The 17601-nt window shown below is 35.5% G+C and overlaps 1 protein-coding gene across 11 annotated transcripts in view; it reads right to left on the bottom strand.

The window, feature by feature from the left end:
* Ntng1 (netrin G1) overlaps positions 1 to 17601 on the bottom strand; it is a 347490-nt gene that overhangs the window by 53668 nt on the left and 276221 nt on the right. For 4 of the 11 annotated variants that reach the window (XM_078026844.1, XM_040289045.2, XM_040289044.2 and 1 more), the window contains exons 6-8: positions 13342 to 13407; positions 10862 to 10921; positions 2718 to 2885 (exon numbers count right to left, since the gene is read on the bottom strand). The exons of 2 other annotated variants lie outside the window; for them this stretch is intronic. In XM_078026844.1, coding sequence (XP_077882970.1) covers positions 2718 to 2885; positions 10862 to 10921; positions 13342 to 13407 — 294 coding nt within the window. The remainder of the gene's footprint in view (positions 1 to 2717; positions 2886 to 10861; positions 10922 to 13341; positions 13408 to 17601) is intronic. 5 more of the 11 variants (XM_021735812.3, XM_021735815.3, XM_040289048.2 and 2 more) reach the window with 3 other exon arrangements.

Below are 17601 nucleotides of genomic sequence, written 5' to 3'. Positions count from 1 at the left end.
ATTGAGCTTTGTTGCATGGTAGATGTTGGGAAATGGGAATATCATTGAAGGATCATATTTTAGCCCATGAAACTATGAATATACAGGACTATTATATTATAAAAATGCTTTGGGTGGCTTGATTAAAAAGTTATGCTACAGTTGATTTATAGATATTATAATTGTCTTGTGTTTATTTTGTTCTATATGTGGTACCTCTGATTACCTGATCTTGGGTTTCAAGGAGAATTAAAAATAATACATCATAACTTAGAGATATGTTTAGCAGCAACTGCTGAGCCCTCTGTTTCATTCTGATGCAAAGCTTTTTAGCAGGGATTATTAACAGTGATTACCCAAGGTCACAAACCATGTGTCCTTTTGCTTCCTGCTCAATGCTCAAGTTTATATTAAACAGAGGCATGCAAGGGTGCCACCTTCATGTAATTGGTGCATCATCACAGGATGATTACATGCATCTTTGGAGACATGGCTGTGTTTGGAATTTGAATGACAAATGGGTAAATTCACCAGTAATCACAAAGCAGTGATCACCGTGGCAACATGGATGAGCAAGCTGCATTTTATATTTGCTATAATATAAAATGATGCAAGTACTTTAAAACATCTATTTCAACACAGAGTCTACATCTATCAAAGGTATGAGTTGTTCCCTCACAGTCAGAATGGTGAATTTAATTTCTGATTGTTAAAGAATTGGCAAGTACATTTTAAAAAAATTTTAATTTAGAAAAGACGTGGATAAAATTCAGTTTCTGAGATTAGTGTATAATTTTGTAGTTAGGTAAATATCCATTCATTTTCATTAGTGCTTTCTAGATGAAATGATGTTAAAATTAATTCTCAATTACTTGTGTTGTATCCTCTCAAATTTAATGCACAATCTTTTCCTTTAAGGCTTTTTCTTAATATTTATTTAAACTATTAAATATTGTGAAACATTGTAATCTTGCATATTTTGTAAGATGATTAGGTTTTATTTTTGTGCTCCTATTTATTTTGCCTTTTCTGTTGCTTCCATATTTATAGCTTGACATTTATATATCTTTACAAATGGCATTCAGTGGAATACACTCTGCATTCAAAATTCAGACAGCTACATGTCTTTTGGTTTTTATTAATATCCTCAAATCTTTGAAACCCAAGTGTTATGAAGGCAATTGAACTTCTGTTCACAAGCTCAGAGTGGAATTGCTGCTGTCATCCAGAAAACATACTATGAGTCAAAATCTGACATGCTCAGCTTTGCTAATTGTGTCAGAGTGGTTAGGAGAGAATGTTCAGTCTTTGAAGTCAGGAAGCCCTTTGCTAAAGCTGAACAATTGGGTCAATTTGCCTTATTTTTTCTCAAATAGCAGAAATTATCAATGTAATACTTACCCTACTATTTTATAAATGAGGATTAAATTGAAAAAAATATTGCAGGTCAGTTCACAGTTTACCCAGTGTGCTCACATCTGCTAGTGATTTCACCAGGACGCTCACATGACTTACCTAAGACATACACCTATTAAACAGCAAACTGGGACTTGAACCCAGCTCTCCAGGCTCTAAGTCCAGTACCTTCTTCACTACTTCACAAATAATAAATAAGGAAGCATTTTGAAAAATATAAAATATTGTAGAAATAAACAAGATTATGTATACTTAACCAAATTTAATTCAAAACAATTGTACAACTATTTTATGTGACACTTGACAGGAATCTACATGACCTTGATAACCAAATCATTTCTTTTTTTTTTAAACATGAAAAGACCACCTAGAATTTTCCATAATATGTATTTTATTTAATTTAGTTTTCATGTGAAAAAAACAGAGACTATCTTTAAAATTGGTGGTCTATATAACGAACTACTAGTATGGTAACAGTCACCATATTCAAAAGATATGCATTTCTTCAGACTAAGTTATGGAGTGAAATTCCATTTATTGTTTATTATTTTTCCATCTTTTTTTTTGTAAAAACAGGTCCTACTATGAGAAAGATAGAAGAAACTTTTTTTTTTAAGAGGATAGGATATCTAGTCCTCCCCAGGAGACAAGATCAGTAGTCATTGATGGAGGGAAGATATGCTTAAAGGACTCCACGGACCCAGTTTTCTAGGGTTCATGCATCTTGTAAGATTGGAGAATTAATTGAGAAATTACTTGTCATTGGGAAGACTAAAGGAAAAATTGAATAAATGGAATTTCTTTACTGTGGATGAAAAAGTCAGGCAAACGTTTCTATGGTCAGTTGCTGGTAGCTTTCAATTCTAAATGGCAACATTTTTATTCCCCCAAACTTGATCGCCAAATATATGCATGGATTTGTGTCTCTAATTTTCATATTCATAATTAAATCCTGCACAATGAATTTCCATTTTAAAGTCGAATGTACAATTTATGTTCAAAAAATAAGTTAAAATTACCAGGTTTTAAGAATTCATGCAAAAAAAAAAGAAGAAGAAGAAAAGAAAAAAGAAGGAAAGCAACTTATTCATTTCCTAAACATGATTTCTCAGACCAACAACAACATAAGGCTTCAAAATATAGTTCCCATGTATGATTTCAACCAGTACAAATGAATTTTAAGTCTACCACGAGGACATTTGCTCCATTGAGAAAGTTCATTTTTGCACAGCTGTGGTGCATATCATCAGCCTCTCCGCCCTAGATAGCTCCCCATAGCTCCAAAGGCACAGAACAAAAGCTGAAATTATAATGGAACTGACCTATGCACACATTCTCATCGTCCAGCTGTGCAGAAGCATTTCTGAAGTAGCCCAGCCTGCATAACTCACAGTGCTGCCCTCTAGTGTTGTGTTTACAGCTCACGCAAATGACTGTATTTAGCAGATCGATATAACTGCATCGATTGGAGTGGCCGAAGCATTCGCAGTCTTGCAAGGAAGAACAGAAATGTATACAGAGTGTATACAGCAGCAGAGAAATAGCACACTACATGCTTGGGTGAAATGAGGGATGGAGAAAAGATGGTGGAATGACATCACATATATTGAATCAACACAACACATGGCGACAACAGGTGGTTGTGACTGGCATGGAAGTAGCATCTGTTTCAAGCAGGATAGAAAGGTCGGACATTCAGAACATGACTGAAGATCATTAATTCTTGGCAGACAAGATGAACAGAAGCATTTGCAGGTGTACGCCTTTTAAAATTTGGGAAAACTTGGTTTCTATTGATGCAAAAGTCTAATTTCTGCATATGGAACACTTTACTGTCTTTGCACCATTTCCCCTCTTTTCACGTTTGCAGTCTTTAAAAGAAGGAGGGAAGCACGTGAGAACTGAGGGTCAGAATCTCCTGTCCCCTGTGGCTCCTTTGTCTCACTATTGTTCATGGCAAGAGAGCAACCTAGTCAGGATTTCATAGAAATCGTGGCAAATTTAACAGGGATCAGGACAACTACACAATTCTCCATTTTGAATTTTTCCCAGTGTTAAGAGAAGATGGATCTTCATGACTTTCTTCGGGTCAAATCTGCATGTTTACATATGAGAGAAAACATAAAAATCAGGGAAATTACAATGTCCTTTTCTTTCAATTTTTGTGCTAAATCTGCTAAAAAAAATAAAATAAAAAGGTGGAGTAGGGGGGCTGTAGGCAGCTGCTACATGTCTGGATTTAGTTTCCTTTTTCTCTCTAAAATGTTAGCCTCTGAGGCTTGGAGTGATGGTGGAAAAACAAGACAGGGAGACAAAGAGGATGAGAGTGGTTGGGGATGGTGGAAGGTGACTGGATTGCCTCATCTCAGCCAAAGCAAGAACCTGTTAATCTAATTCAAATATCTAAAAATAAATGGTAAAGATGGTCCTTCTGTTGGAGAAATAATTATTAAATGAAACAGAAAAGAAACTGTGAGTGATAAGTAGGTGGGAAATCTACTGTGTCTTCTCAAAAGGTGGAGATAGGCCTAGCTGGACAATTGTAAAGTAGGACAATCCCAATACTGAAAACTGTTTATCTATTAAATATTCTTCTCATTTGTGTCTGGATTTTATTTTTCCCACCAGGAAGCCAAACACAATCAAATTTGAATCCATTCATTCTTCCATCCATTCACTTATTCACTCAATAGTTCATTGAGCTAGTCTGTTATGTTCTAGGTACTATGCCAGTAGTCAGAATACTTTTTTGGCCTACATAAAATCTGAGAAATATTGCATTTTTAGGATCAGAATAAAATTGAGTGTTATCAAGTAAGTAAAGAAGAATAAGGAAAGGTAAATATATCTAAAAATTGTTAATACACTATCACATATTGGAAGAATGTGCTTCATTTGTTAGAAAGCTGATTAATCCAGTAGCCTGCTGAGGTCAAGGTCTTGACAGAATGATATTCAATTTGGATACAAGAAATGAAGGACCCAGGGCTTAGCAAAGAATTGAAGATACTCAGGGAAGAAGAAGAAATGTGTGAAGCCAAGTCACTTCCTGTCTTTGAGGTCTGCTGTAATCATGTGCAGGAATGTGGCTGGGAATAAGAAGAGGGAGAAATCAGAGAGAAAGGAGGTTATTGGGAGAAGAAGGCATCGAAACATCAATATAGGAGGTGAAATAAGAAAATAAATTCAATAAGTCATGCCAAGTAAATAATAACACCACCACCAATAATAATAGAGCTACACATTACCAAAGTAAATTCTTTTAGTAAAACACAAGCATTCACTTCACTCCATGATACCTGCTTGAATTACAACTTGTGTGTACTGGCATCTCTGACTCCCTAGGAAACTGGCAAGGATTCTAGAGCTTTCATCCTCTGAGGGTGTGAAGCAGTAAGAATCTTTCTAGCCTGCAGCCTCCCAGGAACAGTGGTTGTAGGATCCAAATCTAATTGTTTCCCAAGGATTTCTTTAGAGCTTTCTGAAGAGAGAGCAATGACAGAACCATCCTCAAGGTCTCCTCCTCTGGGGGAGGCCTGTGTTCTTTATCCTTCTTCACATTCCCCAATCCAGGTAGGTCCTTGGTGTACCTAATTAAATGAATCCATCTTTTTTTTGAAAGCATCTCTTATGTGTAAAAATTCATCTTTGAAACTTTTTGGAACAACCCAGAAGTTTGATTAGTGGGTAAGACAAACACATGCTCAGATAGCTAAAAAAACAAAACCATAGTGCTAAGAAAATGAAATAGACACACAAAGCAATCTAGATAGAAGGAGAAATTCATTTAGCCTGATGGAATTAGGAAAAATGTCCATACGACTTGAACACTGAAGCAGGTAGAGTTTATTTTAAAATGGTGGAGGTGGGTGGGTGGGAATTGGCACTCCTGGTGAAAAGAATAAAGAGCATGAGAGGATAAAACTGAGAAAATGTGAAGAGTGAAGCTGAATTTTCATAACATGATTCCTTTGTGGTAAAGGATTCTGCAGGTTCTGTCCAATGGCCAGAACTACTTGCTTAGCTGCATCTGACAAAAGCATAATGAAGAAAAAAATATATCTGTAAGATATCCAAGGTCAGGGTTGGGTCAGAGGTTCAATGATAGAATGAGTCCCCGCCTTGTGCATGCAAGGCCCTATGTTCAACCCCAAACGCTGAGAAAAGGAAAAAAAAAAAAAAGATATCCAAGTACAACATGCGGAGACCCATTCCATATGATTCATCATGGCCATTCAAATGTAGCCTTGTTGCCTACTACAATTCAAATTAATTGAGTAGTACACATTTCTGTGATGATTAATTCTTTGTGGGTCTCTTTTGGAAATTTATCTATTAATTTTGGTAGGAAGAGTTAAGTAATTATATAAGAAATCATACTCAGCTAAACATACTATTTTAAACTTATTTCAGAAAATAAGCGAACATTTAAATGTTTTAAAATCTCTGAGATGGATTAATAATAACTTGATTCTTTTAGAACATCTAGGAGTCTTTTGTGACCTTAATTAAGCTGTCTTCTCTGGCCATTATATATTTGAGAATATTAAATATGAAATTTTTTCGGAAAAAATTTTTGAAAATGATCTGAAAAACATGAGAACATGATAGAAATGAAAGGCATTTCAGATATATTATTAGAGTGCCATATTATTTTCCTGTACTCGTTAGTTTACCGTTCTTTAATACCTAGGCCTTTCACTAAGGGACAAACCCCATTAATGATCATTAATGATATAATGTGAGTGGCATTCATATTAAGAAACTGAAAGGGTGATACTAATAGTTTAATAATTCTTTAACGCTCTGCCATGTCTTCCCTTCTCTCTCTTTCTCTCTGTCTCTTTTTTTAGTGGGGAGGGTACTAGGGATTTAACCCAGAGGCACTTTACCACCGTGTTACATTCCCACCCTTTTTATTTTGAGTCAGAGTCTCACTAAATTGCTTAGAGCCCTGCTAAATTACTGAAACTGGACTTGATTTTGCTATTATACTACCTCAGACTCCGGAGTTGCTGGGATTACAGGCACTTGCCACCACACCTAGCCTTCCCTTTCTGTTCTTATTAAGTATGGAATCTATGGTCCATCCTTATATTTACTTCATTTACTAACTTCATTGCCCCTCTATCCCCTAATCCTAGTACCCTGGGAAAACCTGATCTTGGTTAAATTCAGCTCTCCACCTCTCCATGTCTACATTCTGGCAGTTGAACATGGCTGAAGTTTTTCCTCCAACCACTTTGAAACCAATCTCACTTTTAATTAATGATCTTTAACTCAGTGGATTCCTCAGAGCTGCCTGGCAGTCAGTCCTTCCTTAAAAGGGGGTTTGGGGACTATCACTTTCTCAGTGTTCTCCCCCTTACCTACTCCTTCCATTTGTTTTAAATGTTTTTTTCATTTTTCTCCTTATCTCCTTAAATGTCTAAAGGTTTAGTCCTTGGATCTTAAGGTTCACCTTAGATATTTTCTGCCCAGTCCCATGTCTTTAAAAACCATCCACCTGTGGACCATTCCAAAATAATTATTTCCAGCCTGAACCAAGACTCCAGTGAGAGACTGCATTCAGACTCCTACACTGACTTGAACTGCCTCTTTAGTATCTCCACTTGAACATTTAATAAATACCTCAATTTTTAAGTGTTCAACACTGAGCCCTTGTGTTACCTTCCTAAAACTGTTGCTTACCAGGTGGCCCCGTCTTAGTAAATAACAGCTTTATTCTTCTTCCAAATGCCTGGGTTTATTCTTGATGCACCTCTTTTTCCCACTCCCTACAACCAATCCAATAGCAGACCCTCTTGGTTATTCTTTTAAAATACATCTCTACCATCTCATCCTTGGTTAAGGTCACTGTCACTCCTCACTTGGATTATTGCCATTGTTCTCCAATCTGCTTTCCTGGGTTCTACCCTTATGATAATCTCTTCAGAGTGACCCTTTCCAATGGCTTCACATCTCACTAGAATAAAAGGACTTTATTCATTCCCAGATGCTTTGGCCCTTGGCTTCCCTGAGGCTCCAGGCCACCATGAGCCTCCCCACTTCTGTGTGACATCTCAAGGTTGCTCCTAAAACATGTAGGTTTTTTCTCAGGATCATTATGCTTGCCATTACCTGTGTCTGGTGTACTCCTTCCCAGAATCCACCTCAAACATTACACACTACTTGCTTCCTAGCTGCTTTTTAAAATCTCTGTTCAAAGAAAAATTTCTGACCACTTTACCTGAAATAGTAGCCCTAAATCCAAATATCAGGACCCCTTAATTTCCTAATCCATTTTCTCATAGAATTTGTAATATCTGAAAATTATATTAAAAATTACCCTCTTATGCTCCCATTATAAATATACAAGTGTAGACTGTCTATTTTGTCCATTCCTGTAATCACAGAACTGAAAACATCATTTGGCACATACTCATCACTCAAAAAATGATTTTGAATGAATGAAGAAATGAATGAATGGTGATCCCAAGGCACCTCCTTTGGAGATGGAGTAGAGGTATATTTAAATTTATTATTCTACCACTTTAATCCCCTAAGAGAATCTAGCATATATTAAAGAGTTTAGAAAAACAACAGCCACACAATAAAATATAACTGAGTTAGTGATTATATCATCTGAGAATTGACTATATACCTATGCACAGATCAGTTTATCTAAAAGAGTAGATTTCTGAAAATTACTATGGTTTTATACAGTTTTTGATCTCAAATCACATTGTAGATCATAGTATATAATTTTCAGGTGTTATTACTGTTTTATAAACAAAACTGAATGAAAGGGAGTCTCCAAAGCGCATACATATAATGATGTGGTAGGGCAAGCACTGGAAACACATATTTACCCTATTTATTGAGCTGTGCTGAACGGGGCATCACATGCCCAGAGACAAAGTGAACTACATCTAGTTCTACAGTCTAGTGCAGGGTTTCTCAGTCTCAGCACGACTGATATTTGGGGCCCAACACTTCTTTGTTGTGTGGGGCTGTCCTGCACATTGTAAAATATTCAGAAACATCCCTAACCTTATCCACTAGAAGCAGTAGCAACATCTAGCTACCGAATAACTGAATGTGTCTCCAGATACTGTCACATGTTTTCCAGGAGGCAAAATCCAATCCCTGCGCCCGCCATGGACACATTGAGTGTCATTGGTCTAGTGTTCTAGTGAGAAGACAGGAAAAAATACTATGAATAATATTTTATGTTTCATAATATTATGTATATTTTCATATTATATATTATATATCACATATATGGCACATGTTCCATCATATAAAACAATTATAAAAACAAAGTATTTCATAGAGGCTAAGTTAAAAAATAATAAAGGGTAGAGACATTTTAGAAGCAGAGAAGAGTTCAAAATTGACTTTCCAAATTAGCAAAGGCTGGAGCCTCCTAAGAGGTTAGTTAAAAGATCCCTTTGGGGGCTGGGGTGGTGGCTCAAGTGGTAGAGCGCTTGCCTAGCATGTGTGAGGCACTAGGTTCGACTCGCAGCACCACATATAAATACATAAAATAAAGGTCCATTGACAACTAAGAAATATTACAAAACAAAGATGCCTTCTGACTAAGACTGACTGGGGAAGTGGGAGTCATAGGGAAACAGAGCTGGAGACAAGAGAATTGAAGAAAAAAAAATTGTCAGAAAGAGGAGGGGATTAGATTTCCCTTTTGTTTCTTTCTTATTGTTCTCCAGTTGCTTGTAATCATGTTATTACATTACCTATGTGAATATTATATAAAATACTCTGAATGTGGCACAGGTAGGTATCTTTTTTCTTTTCAAATGAAAAAAAGCTTATTCAAATCCTAGCTGATGAAAATTCATTTTAGTCATTCAAAAAGAGAGGATTTGGGAATAAGACTTTAGCTAGAAGGTAAAGGAATTAGAACTCAAAGTATTTTCATCACATTAACAGGATGACACTTCCTCTGGGGCCTGCAGGAGCCCCCCAGCCATGAGAATGAAGAGGCTCTGACATTCTCTGGTCCTGTCCCGACCCCACCTTATCTCGCACCCTTCTGTAGCTATAGAACTTTTTCTACACATTTTACAATTATGTCTTCTTCATTAGGTGGCTTTTTGGATGTGTTTGAACCTCATTAGTGCAGTCTCTTCAAGAAATGAGAGAGTGAAAGACGCAGGGTCCAGTTCCAGGTCAAGAGGGCTCTTGTGTATCCAGCAGCTTGATGTGATGTAAAAGAGATGGACTTTGTAAAACCCCCTTTTACTTCCTTTCTCCTTTATTTCTTTGGGTCACTCCACAGATTTGCATATAATAGATGAGGAATGGCATTCCTACTGAGGCTTTAATGACTGGCTGCTACAGCTTTTCCACACACCACCTGCCCAAATCAGCTTGTTAGTCTCTGAACGGAAGTCTGCTGTGTTCTTAATTTACTTCCCCAAATTTCAAATCTGTTTAGATTCCCCTCAAAAGGTCACCTTCCATGTTCCACAGTTCAAAGACAGTGTGTGGCAAATTTAACACAAGGCTTAAATACTATACATTTCCCCTTTTTCTGGTCTCCTGACCAGTCTTCTCCTTTTCTTTATATACCATAGAAGGACAAACTCAACATTGACTAAATCTGGAAAATGATGAAATTCAGTAAGCAATAGGAAAGCCATTACTGTCACTTTTACCAAGTGGTTCAAAGTAAGTTAGGTTAATGTTAATAATTATATTTCTTTGTAAGAGGTATCTCATAGGGGGAAAAAACAGAACAAAAAGAACAAAATGACATATGCCCAACAGTCAAGGGTGAAACATAAGATACACCTGTTACACGGGACACTTAAAGAAAAATGGTGAACTAAAAACAGAGTGTTTATGTTTCCTGAAAAACCTTCATTCTGTGAATGATGAATGCTCGCTGGAATGGGCCATTTATGAGTCACAGATGAGATACTGCTTGCTTTTGTTTGAAGAAAGTAATATGACTATTAATTTTGGATCATCATCAACATGGAACTCAGTGCAGATCTCCACAAATATTCTTCAAATTCATTCTAAACGATGTTTGGAAGCACACATTCCAAGGTGTTTTCATTTGACACAAAGTAAAATGGGCACCATATATGGAAGCTGCCATTCTGGCTTCATGGAAAGTTTCAATGAAACGCACGCTAAGTGGGTTTCCTTATTTTCAATGCTAACAAGTGTCCAAGTCAGGGATCTTAGATTATGGTCTTAAACAGAAACCTAGACTGTTATAATTAGTTCTCACACATTAATCTTTCAGAAAACAAACGTTCCAACATCTTTAATTGTGGTCAAATTTCTGAGTGAAGCATTTTTATTTTCTTAAGGATGACATTCTCAGGTATCAGTCAACATGCCTCACCAATAAGCTGATGGGTACACTCCACAAATATTCCAGATTCATACAGTGCAATGTTTCACAACACATAACACCATGAAATCACTGTATGAATCCAAGAATTCCTACCTCTCTTGTGGTTTGCAACTTGAACAGAAGAAACTGTTGACAAAGCTAATTTGGGAGCAACTGGATAGGTTTAAAAGAATGAACAGCAAATTAGAAACAATATTGAAACTTTCAAACTGTAATATCTTATTAACAACCCACTCAAAAAGTAGCCCTAAATGGAAAGACTTCTTGTATCTCTTGCTCCTGAGAGTTTGTTTCAATTACCAAGGAGGGTTTCTATTTGGCTGAAAATGGTTCAACATTGTCAGTAATAAAGTTTAGAAGCTTTATTTTCAGAGGCAAAAGAATTATCATTTAAATTAAGAATCCAGTTAAGTAAAGATTCTTCTCCCATAACAATATGGATATTAGGATCCCCAACTGTACCTCTTTTAAATTAGCTGTTATATTGTACAGTTAATTAACAATATCATGGCCTCAATTCACTGTCACTCTGTCTCCATAAGTTTGTCTCCCTATAAACCAGCTAGACCACTTTCGGTTGAACTATCAGACATCACAGGACACAATGGTCAACCATTCAGCAGCATTGGGCTTTGGTCTCAGTCACCTTGAACATGAGTACCCTTAACAATTGTCATTTTCTGCTTATTCTCTCAGTGATAATATCAGTTTGTTAATGTCAGGGTTTTCTCTCTAAGTTTGCCTTGCCATTTCTTTTCCAATTATTCATGAAGAATTGCTTGTGAAAATAACAAAAATGGAATTGAGCCTGATGTTCTTTGCAGATGTTGACAAGATAAATTACGGCTCCACAGAACTGGCTGCTGCTGCAAAGTATGCCTTTCACTAGAATTTCAAGTTCAAGCACTTTATTCAACTGTGCTGTTTCTTAAATAGATTAATTTGAGTTCATTATCCATATTCTAAACCAGCACAACTGGCATTACCTAACGATGTCTCTGAAAGCTTTGGGTCCTTATGACACTTGCAGAAAACAAAGCAAAATAATTAAATGACTCTGTTTCAGGTTTTGAACAATATATAATCTTGTTCAGTTCAAAACTCACTATGGAGAAGTGTTAAGTCTTAGATCTTGTGTTGTATAATTTGCAGAGCTATGAAATTCAGTGGGAACTACTGAGTGGCATTTCACCCAAGATACTCTTGTTGAACTTGCCAAAGAATGAAATCACTAAACCTCCATGAGTCCTCATAGAATTAGACTAATAGGGGTGAGCTTGATCTGTATTTCTTCTTCCACATGTATGCAGAAACTTGAAGAAATTCGTTTGGAAAAGATGATTAAGATAATTCTATTTGCTAGTAATTCATGTATCTAGGACAGCCTCGACTTCATCACTCTGATCACAGACTGAAAATGCCGCCCTTCCAATTTGACTCTCAACAAATTGCTAATATATTTTATTTTGCTTAGCAGCTATTTCCTGGTTCCTCCTTTCGCTCATTTCCTTCTCCATCTGTATTCATTAGAGTTTAGAAAGAACATCCTGTATATAACTAAGGAAAGGAGGAGTCGAAGATGTGTCCTGTTTTTAGTTGGTGTTTGCTTTGTTTTTTGGAGAAGGAAGAAGGCAAAATAATACAGTTTTATATTAAATTCTCTTGCATGCATGTGTATATACATCATGTACTAATTAATTAATAAGTGTGAGCTTAACATTATCCTGCAGCTTATGAAGTTTATTGACATCTTGTTGAGTTTTTGAAGGTTCCATTTATTTCTGTGTAATCAGTGTGCCCTCCTGCCTTCCTCCCTCCTTCCCTCCCTTCCTTCCTCCCTCTCTTCCCTTCTTCCTTCTGACATTAGAAGTCAGAAAATAATTACTGCTGTAAGGACAGACAGAAAACAGGTTATTCTTAATGCTTGTGGACATGAATGGCAATTATAAGGGGGAAATTTCCAAAAAAGAAAATTTACTGTCGTGTGTGTGTGTGTGTGTGTGTGTGTGTGTGTGTGTGTATGAGAGAGAGAGAGAGAGAGAGAGAGAGAGAGAGAGAGAGAGAGAGAGAGAGAGAGAGAGAGAGAGAGAGAGGAGAGATTGGTCCAAACCTTTACAAGTTTGCAATATGGAGCAATAGTAAAAGAAAACGAATCTGTTGGTTGTCACAATACTACCTTTATCTCTTTACCTAGACCCTCCATACAAATGTGGGACCAGTTTTACTTAAGAAAAGTAAAAGGGAGATAGTGCAATGCCTGTGTCATTCACACATTTTAAAGAGTTATTTATAATCCACACTGTGATGGCAACAAAATTCTAGGTTCTCTTGGGACTGACTGACATTCAGTGCAAATTTGCTCAAGGGCTTATAACTTCTACACATCTCATTTTCCTTCATCTTTTGCCCTAATATATCTGGACAATCTTCATATCGGAGAAAAGATTCAAATTATGATTCTCTAAAAGAGATGGTATTCATGATAATGCTCTCACTTAGGGTTAAAGGTGGTTATGGGATTTTCCCCAAAACATGTGGGATTTTATGTCAGTAGGAATTTTACATGCTCCTACCTTGTTTTGGATTAGAAACCTCAAGGGAAGAAATATTCGGCCAAATCCTATTAAACTTTGGAGGATCTGCATGCATCAGGAAAAATCAGGGAATGTTATTTTCCAGCTATAATGTCATTTGGTCTAAACAGAAAATAAATGAACAAAGACACAAACCACACGTCTGCTTTTAACTTGGCTTTGATGCGCTTAAACAAAACATGACTCCCACACCAAACAAGAGCAGGCAATTGATGATCCCCAAAACATTGAATGGACATTAAATATATAGCCACTTCCCTAACAAAGCTCTACATTTCCTTTTGAAATAAGGTAGAGTGTTCTTACACAAAAAAACCAAATAGGGACTTCAGCCATCCAAACCAATAAGTTAAGCCGGTGCCTGAAACTAGAAGATAACACTAAAGAAATAATTTCTCACTTGAGGATACCATTCTACTCAATTTATATTTACAGATATGAACTGGTTGCATTAGTCTTTCATGAGAGATTCTTTGGGGTATGTTTTAAGTGTGAGCCATTATCTCTGAAATGAAGTGGATCTATTTCCTGTTTATATAGATGCAATTTCTCAGAGAAGGAAAGAGAGATGACTGGTGGTTCTGGCTTAAAAACATTCCAAGGTGCTTCCAATCATATCTAAAGTTTGTATGCATGGATGTGTGTATGTTTCTGTGGTGCTCTGAGCTCAAAAGGTGTTTCTAGAGTTATGGATCTTAATCCAGAAATAATTAAAAGCATTGTTTAATTTGTTTAAATTATGAATTAATAGTATTTCTGTCTCAGATACACCCATCTAAATAAATAAATACATAAATAAGTTTAGAACACTCAGGATTAAAATTTGATGTTTTAAAACTGCTTTTGTTTAAGCTGCATATACCTGACTATTGAAACAGCTCTTTGATGATTCAAATCCTATCATTCATTAAGTCAGCTCAATGCCCATCTCTTGTGTCATCCTGCAGGATGACCCAAGTCCACAAGGACAACTCTTGCCTCCATACTCTTGCAGCATTTGCTGTCACTGCTCCTGATCTTTTACTGACATGTGGACAGGCATGAGCCTTCATATTGCTAGTTAAATTTCATAGGTCTATTTCTCATCATCCTAATTAGATTGGATCTCTTTGAAGAAGGCCAAAGCCCTGAAGAAGGCTTCTGAAAATATCTGATAATTGAGAAATTGATATCAAGTGGCTAGGCTACTGTAAACAGATATTATCAGATTGTTTCCTCCATCATTAGATTATAGCAAATAACATTCTTGCAGGACATGGGACTTTCACTATTACTTTTTTTAAAAAATATTTGTTACAAGAGCTGAGCTCACAGGTCTCACACAGCTCTGGTCTGTTTTGCTCTTCTTTCATACATGTATATGCAAAGGCAAAGAAAATCTTAGTTATTGATATTGCTGTTATCTATGACTATTTATGAATGGAAAGAGAATGCAATAGTCTTCCATATCAATATTCAGATGTTTTAAAATAAATATTTGGTCACATGTAGAAAAAGAAATATATGGGTGATTAATGAAATGTTGCTTTTCACTTGAGCATTTTGATGGTACCTAGTTATTAAGTTACTAGAAAAAGTCTAACTGATCCTTGATGATCAGTTTTGAAAAACTGCACATTTGCATTTTGAAGGAATTCATTTTATTACTAGAAATGGTGTTGAAAAAGATTTCACATTGTTGGCATGATTTTGTGTAAAATACATTTATATTATTAAGCATCAAATATTTCTCTCCATTTTTTCTATAATAGCAAATATAGGTCATAAATTGGGGTGATGATTGAAAGTTTAATGTTAAGTACTTACTGACATGTTTGTCTTGAAGAAATGGAAGTTATAATATGATTTATTATTTTTTAATAAGCTTTGCCAAGAAATTTAATTAAAGGAGATAATTTTGTAATAGTTTAGAAATGAGTTCTAAAAATTAACTCTATAAATTAAACTTTATTCCATATTCCAATAAATAAAATATTTGTGCCTTTATTTTAGTACAGTTCTTTTTTGGGGGTGTTTTATGATTCTTCCTGCAGATGCTAAGGTTTCATTTTAATGATCTGCTGTATCATATAGCTAAGAGAACTTCTTGGACATGGAAGTCCTTGTTTTGTCTGAGAATATAACTAAACATTTTTCCAAATAATTTTCATTATTTAGGATGCTTAATGTTACTGAAAAATTAAAACTCAGAACCACCAGCGGGGTCAACTTTATATTCTGTGTATTTTCCTTGTAAGGAAACATGGTGTCCTGAATTGCTGGATATTTGTATTCGTTGCCCCTAAACTCATATGGTGTTTCCATATACATTTTTAATATCTGGTCTTCATGGAATTTTTAACAACATCTCATCATAAATTAAAAAAAAATTGTTTTGCAATTGCAGGGCCAAGCAAGAAAACACTTATAATTAGCCTATTACTCTCTGGTAACTTTTGTTACTCTGAGATCCTGTTACGAAATAAATATAAATATTACTAACAAACATTTAATTCCCAGAAGTAAATTAGGCACATTGGAGGCTCTACGAATAGTGTAATGGAGACAAATTCTATCTTACTATATCCAAAGCCAATGAACGTCTTTGTATAAAATGAAGCCTCTGAGAATTCTTAGCCACTGGCTACTTGTTTCAAGTAGATATAAATTGCAAATAGGAAAAAAATTATAATATATCAAAAGTATTTGTATTTCCCCTTTGGGTAAACTGTTGCAAATTTACTAATTTCATTTTCTTCAGAAATCAACTAGGGAAAATCTCTGGGTCAGTATGAAGGTCTCAGAGTGGTACTTTGTTACAAGGCAAATGGCCTTGTGAGCCGTAAGATGAGGAGTCTAGTCCCAGTTCTACCACTTAGGAGCTGTCTGGCTGTTCATTTCTCGAGACTCCAGTTTCCTTTTCCATAAGAGAAAGATGCTGCAGGAGAGACCTCCAAGATTTCTTTTGGCTAATTTCTATCCCACCAATAGTTCCCTTGTGGCCTAGCAGCATCATGCTAAAGTTCTCAGAGGAGGAAGAAACCCATTGGGAAGGCACATATGCCTTTTGGAGAATCTAGGGGATTGAGTTTGTTGTACATTTTCCTTGGGAGGAAAAATAGTGTTCTGAAATGCTGGATATTCATATTTGTTGCTCCTAAACTCACATAGTGTTTCCATATACATTTTTAATATCTGGTTTTCATGGAATTTTTAACTTAACATCTCATTTTAAAATAAAAAAAAATTTGTTTTGCAATTGCAGGGAAAATTATTGTGGAAGGCTTTGACTATGGACCTATTAATTGTCATACTAAAGCTTAAACTGAAGTTGAGAAAGAATTGTTAGGGTACAGAGAGATCACAACATGTTTGAAGATGGTCATTCGGGAATAGATGTTTATGCATCTCCCTTCTTAAGGATTCTGGCCCCATTTGGAAAAATGAATTGAATTTGTCTTGAGGATCTCTTCTATTTCCACAAGGCCCATCAGTTGTTATTTATTGTATTGTTATTTTGAAGTTTTGAATTAAATCTGTGAAAAGCCTAGAAAATACCTATTTTGTGAAAAATTTTTAAAAATATTGTGCATGTAAACAGTGCTCATGCCAGAATTGCAAATTCGACCACTTAAACAAATTCCTTAATGTTGTGCCTGAGTTTTCTCATCAGTAAAGTGAGGATAATGACACTGCTTGTAACTGGTTGCATGAAAACTGAATGAGTTGATATTTGCTTCACATTGTAATTAGGATTCAATAAATGTTGGTTCTTATTCTATTTGTGGTTACCGTTGTAATAAAAATAAGATTACTGTACTATGAATAGTTCTTACTGACTTGAAGTAGGGAAAATAATATGCTCTCCCTATTCTTTTTCTCAACATTAATTGCTCCCAAAGCAAATGTTCTGATATGTAAGAAAGCTTTCATATGATATACTTTACTTTAGGGAAAATCCAATTCCAGGGCCTATATTAATTAATACTGTTGTTCAGAAAACAATAGAAATCATTTTCAATATGAGAAATATTTGATTTTTAATCTTTAACAATATAAAAATGCTAATTTCTAGTTTCTTTTTGGAAGTACATTAGTTTAGAATATGAACCAAATATGTGTTTTTTTTAATTCCTTTTATTTGTTAAGACCTCCTCAGAAAATTATTTTATAACAATATCATTGTGGCACTTGAAATCTATTTTTATGAATAAAAAAATTGAGATTCCCATTATAAAAATGAGACTCTGGAAAAAAGCT

Source organism: Ictidomys tridecemlineatus, chromosome 11, assembly GCF_052094955.1.
Source record: "Ictidomys tridecemlineatus isolate mIctTri1 chromosome 11, mIctTri1.hap1, whole genome shotgun sequence".
In the NCBI taxonomy this organism is placed as follows: Eukaryota; Metazoa; Chordata; class Mammalia; order Rodentia; family Sciuridae; genus Ictidomys; species Ictidomys tridecemlineatus.
The sequence above is the reverse complement of the archived record's forward strand: the minus strand, read 5'-3'. Positions and strand labels throughout refer to the sequence as shown.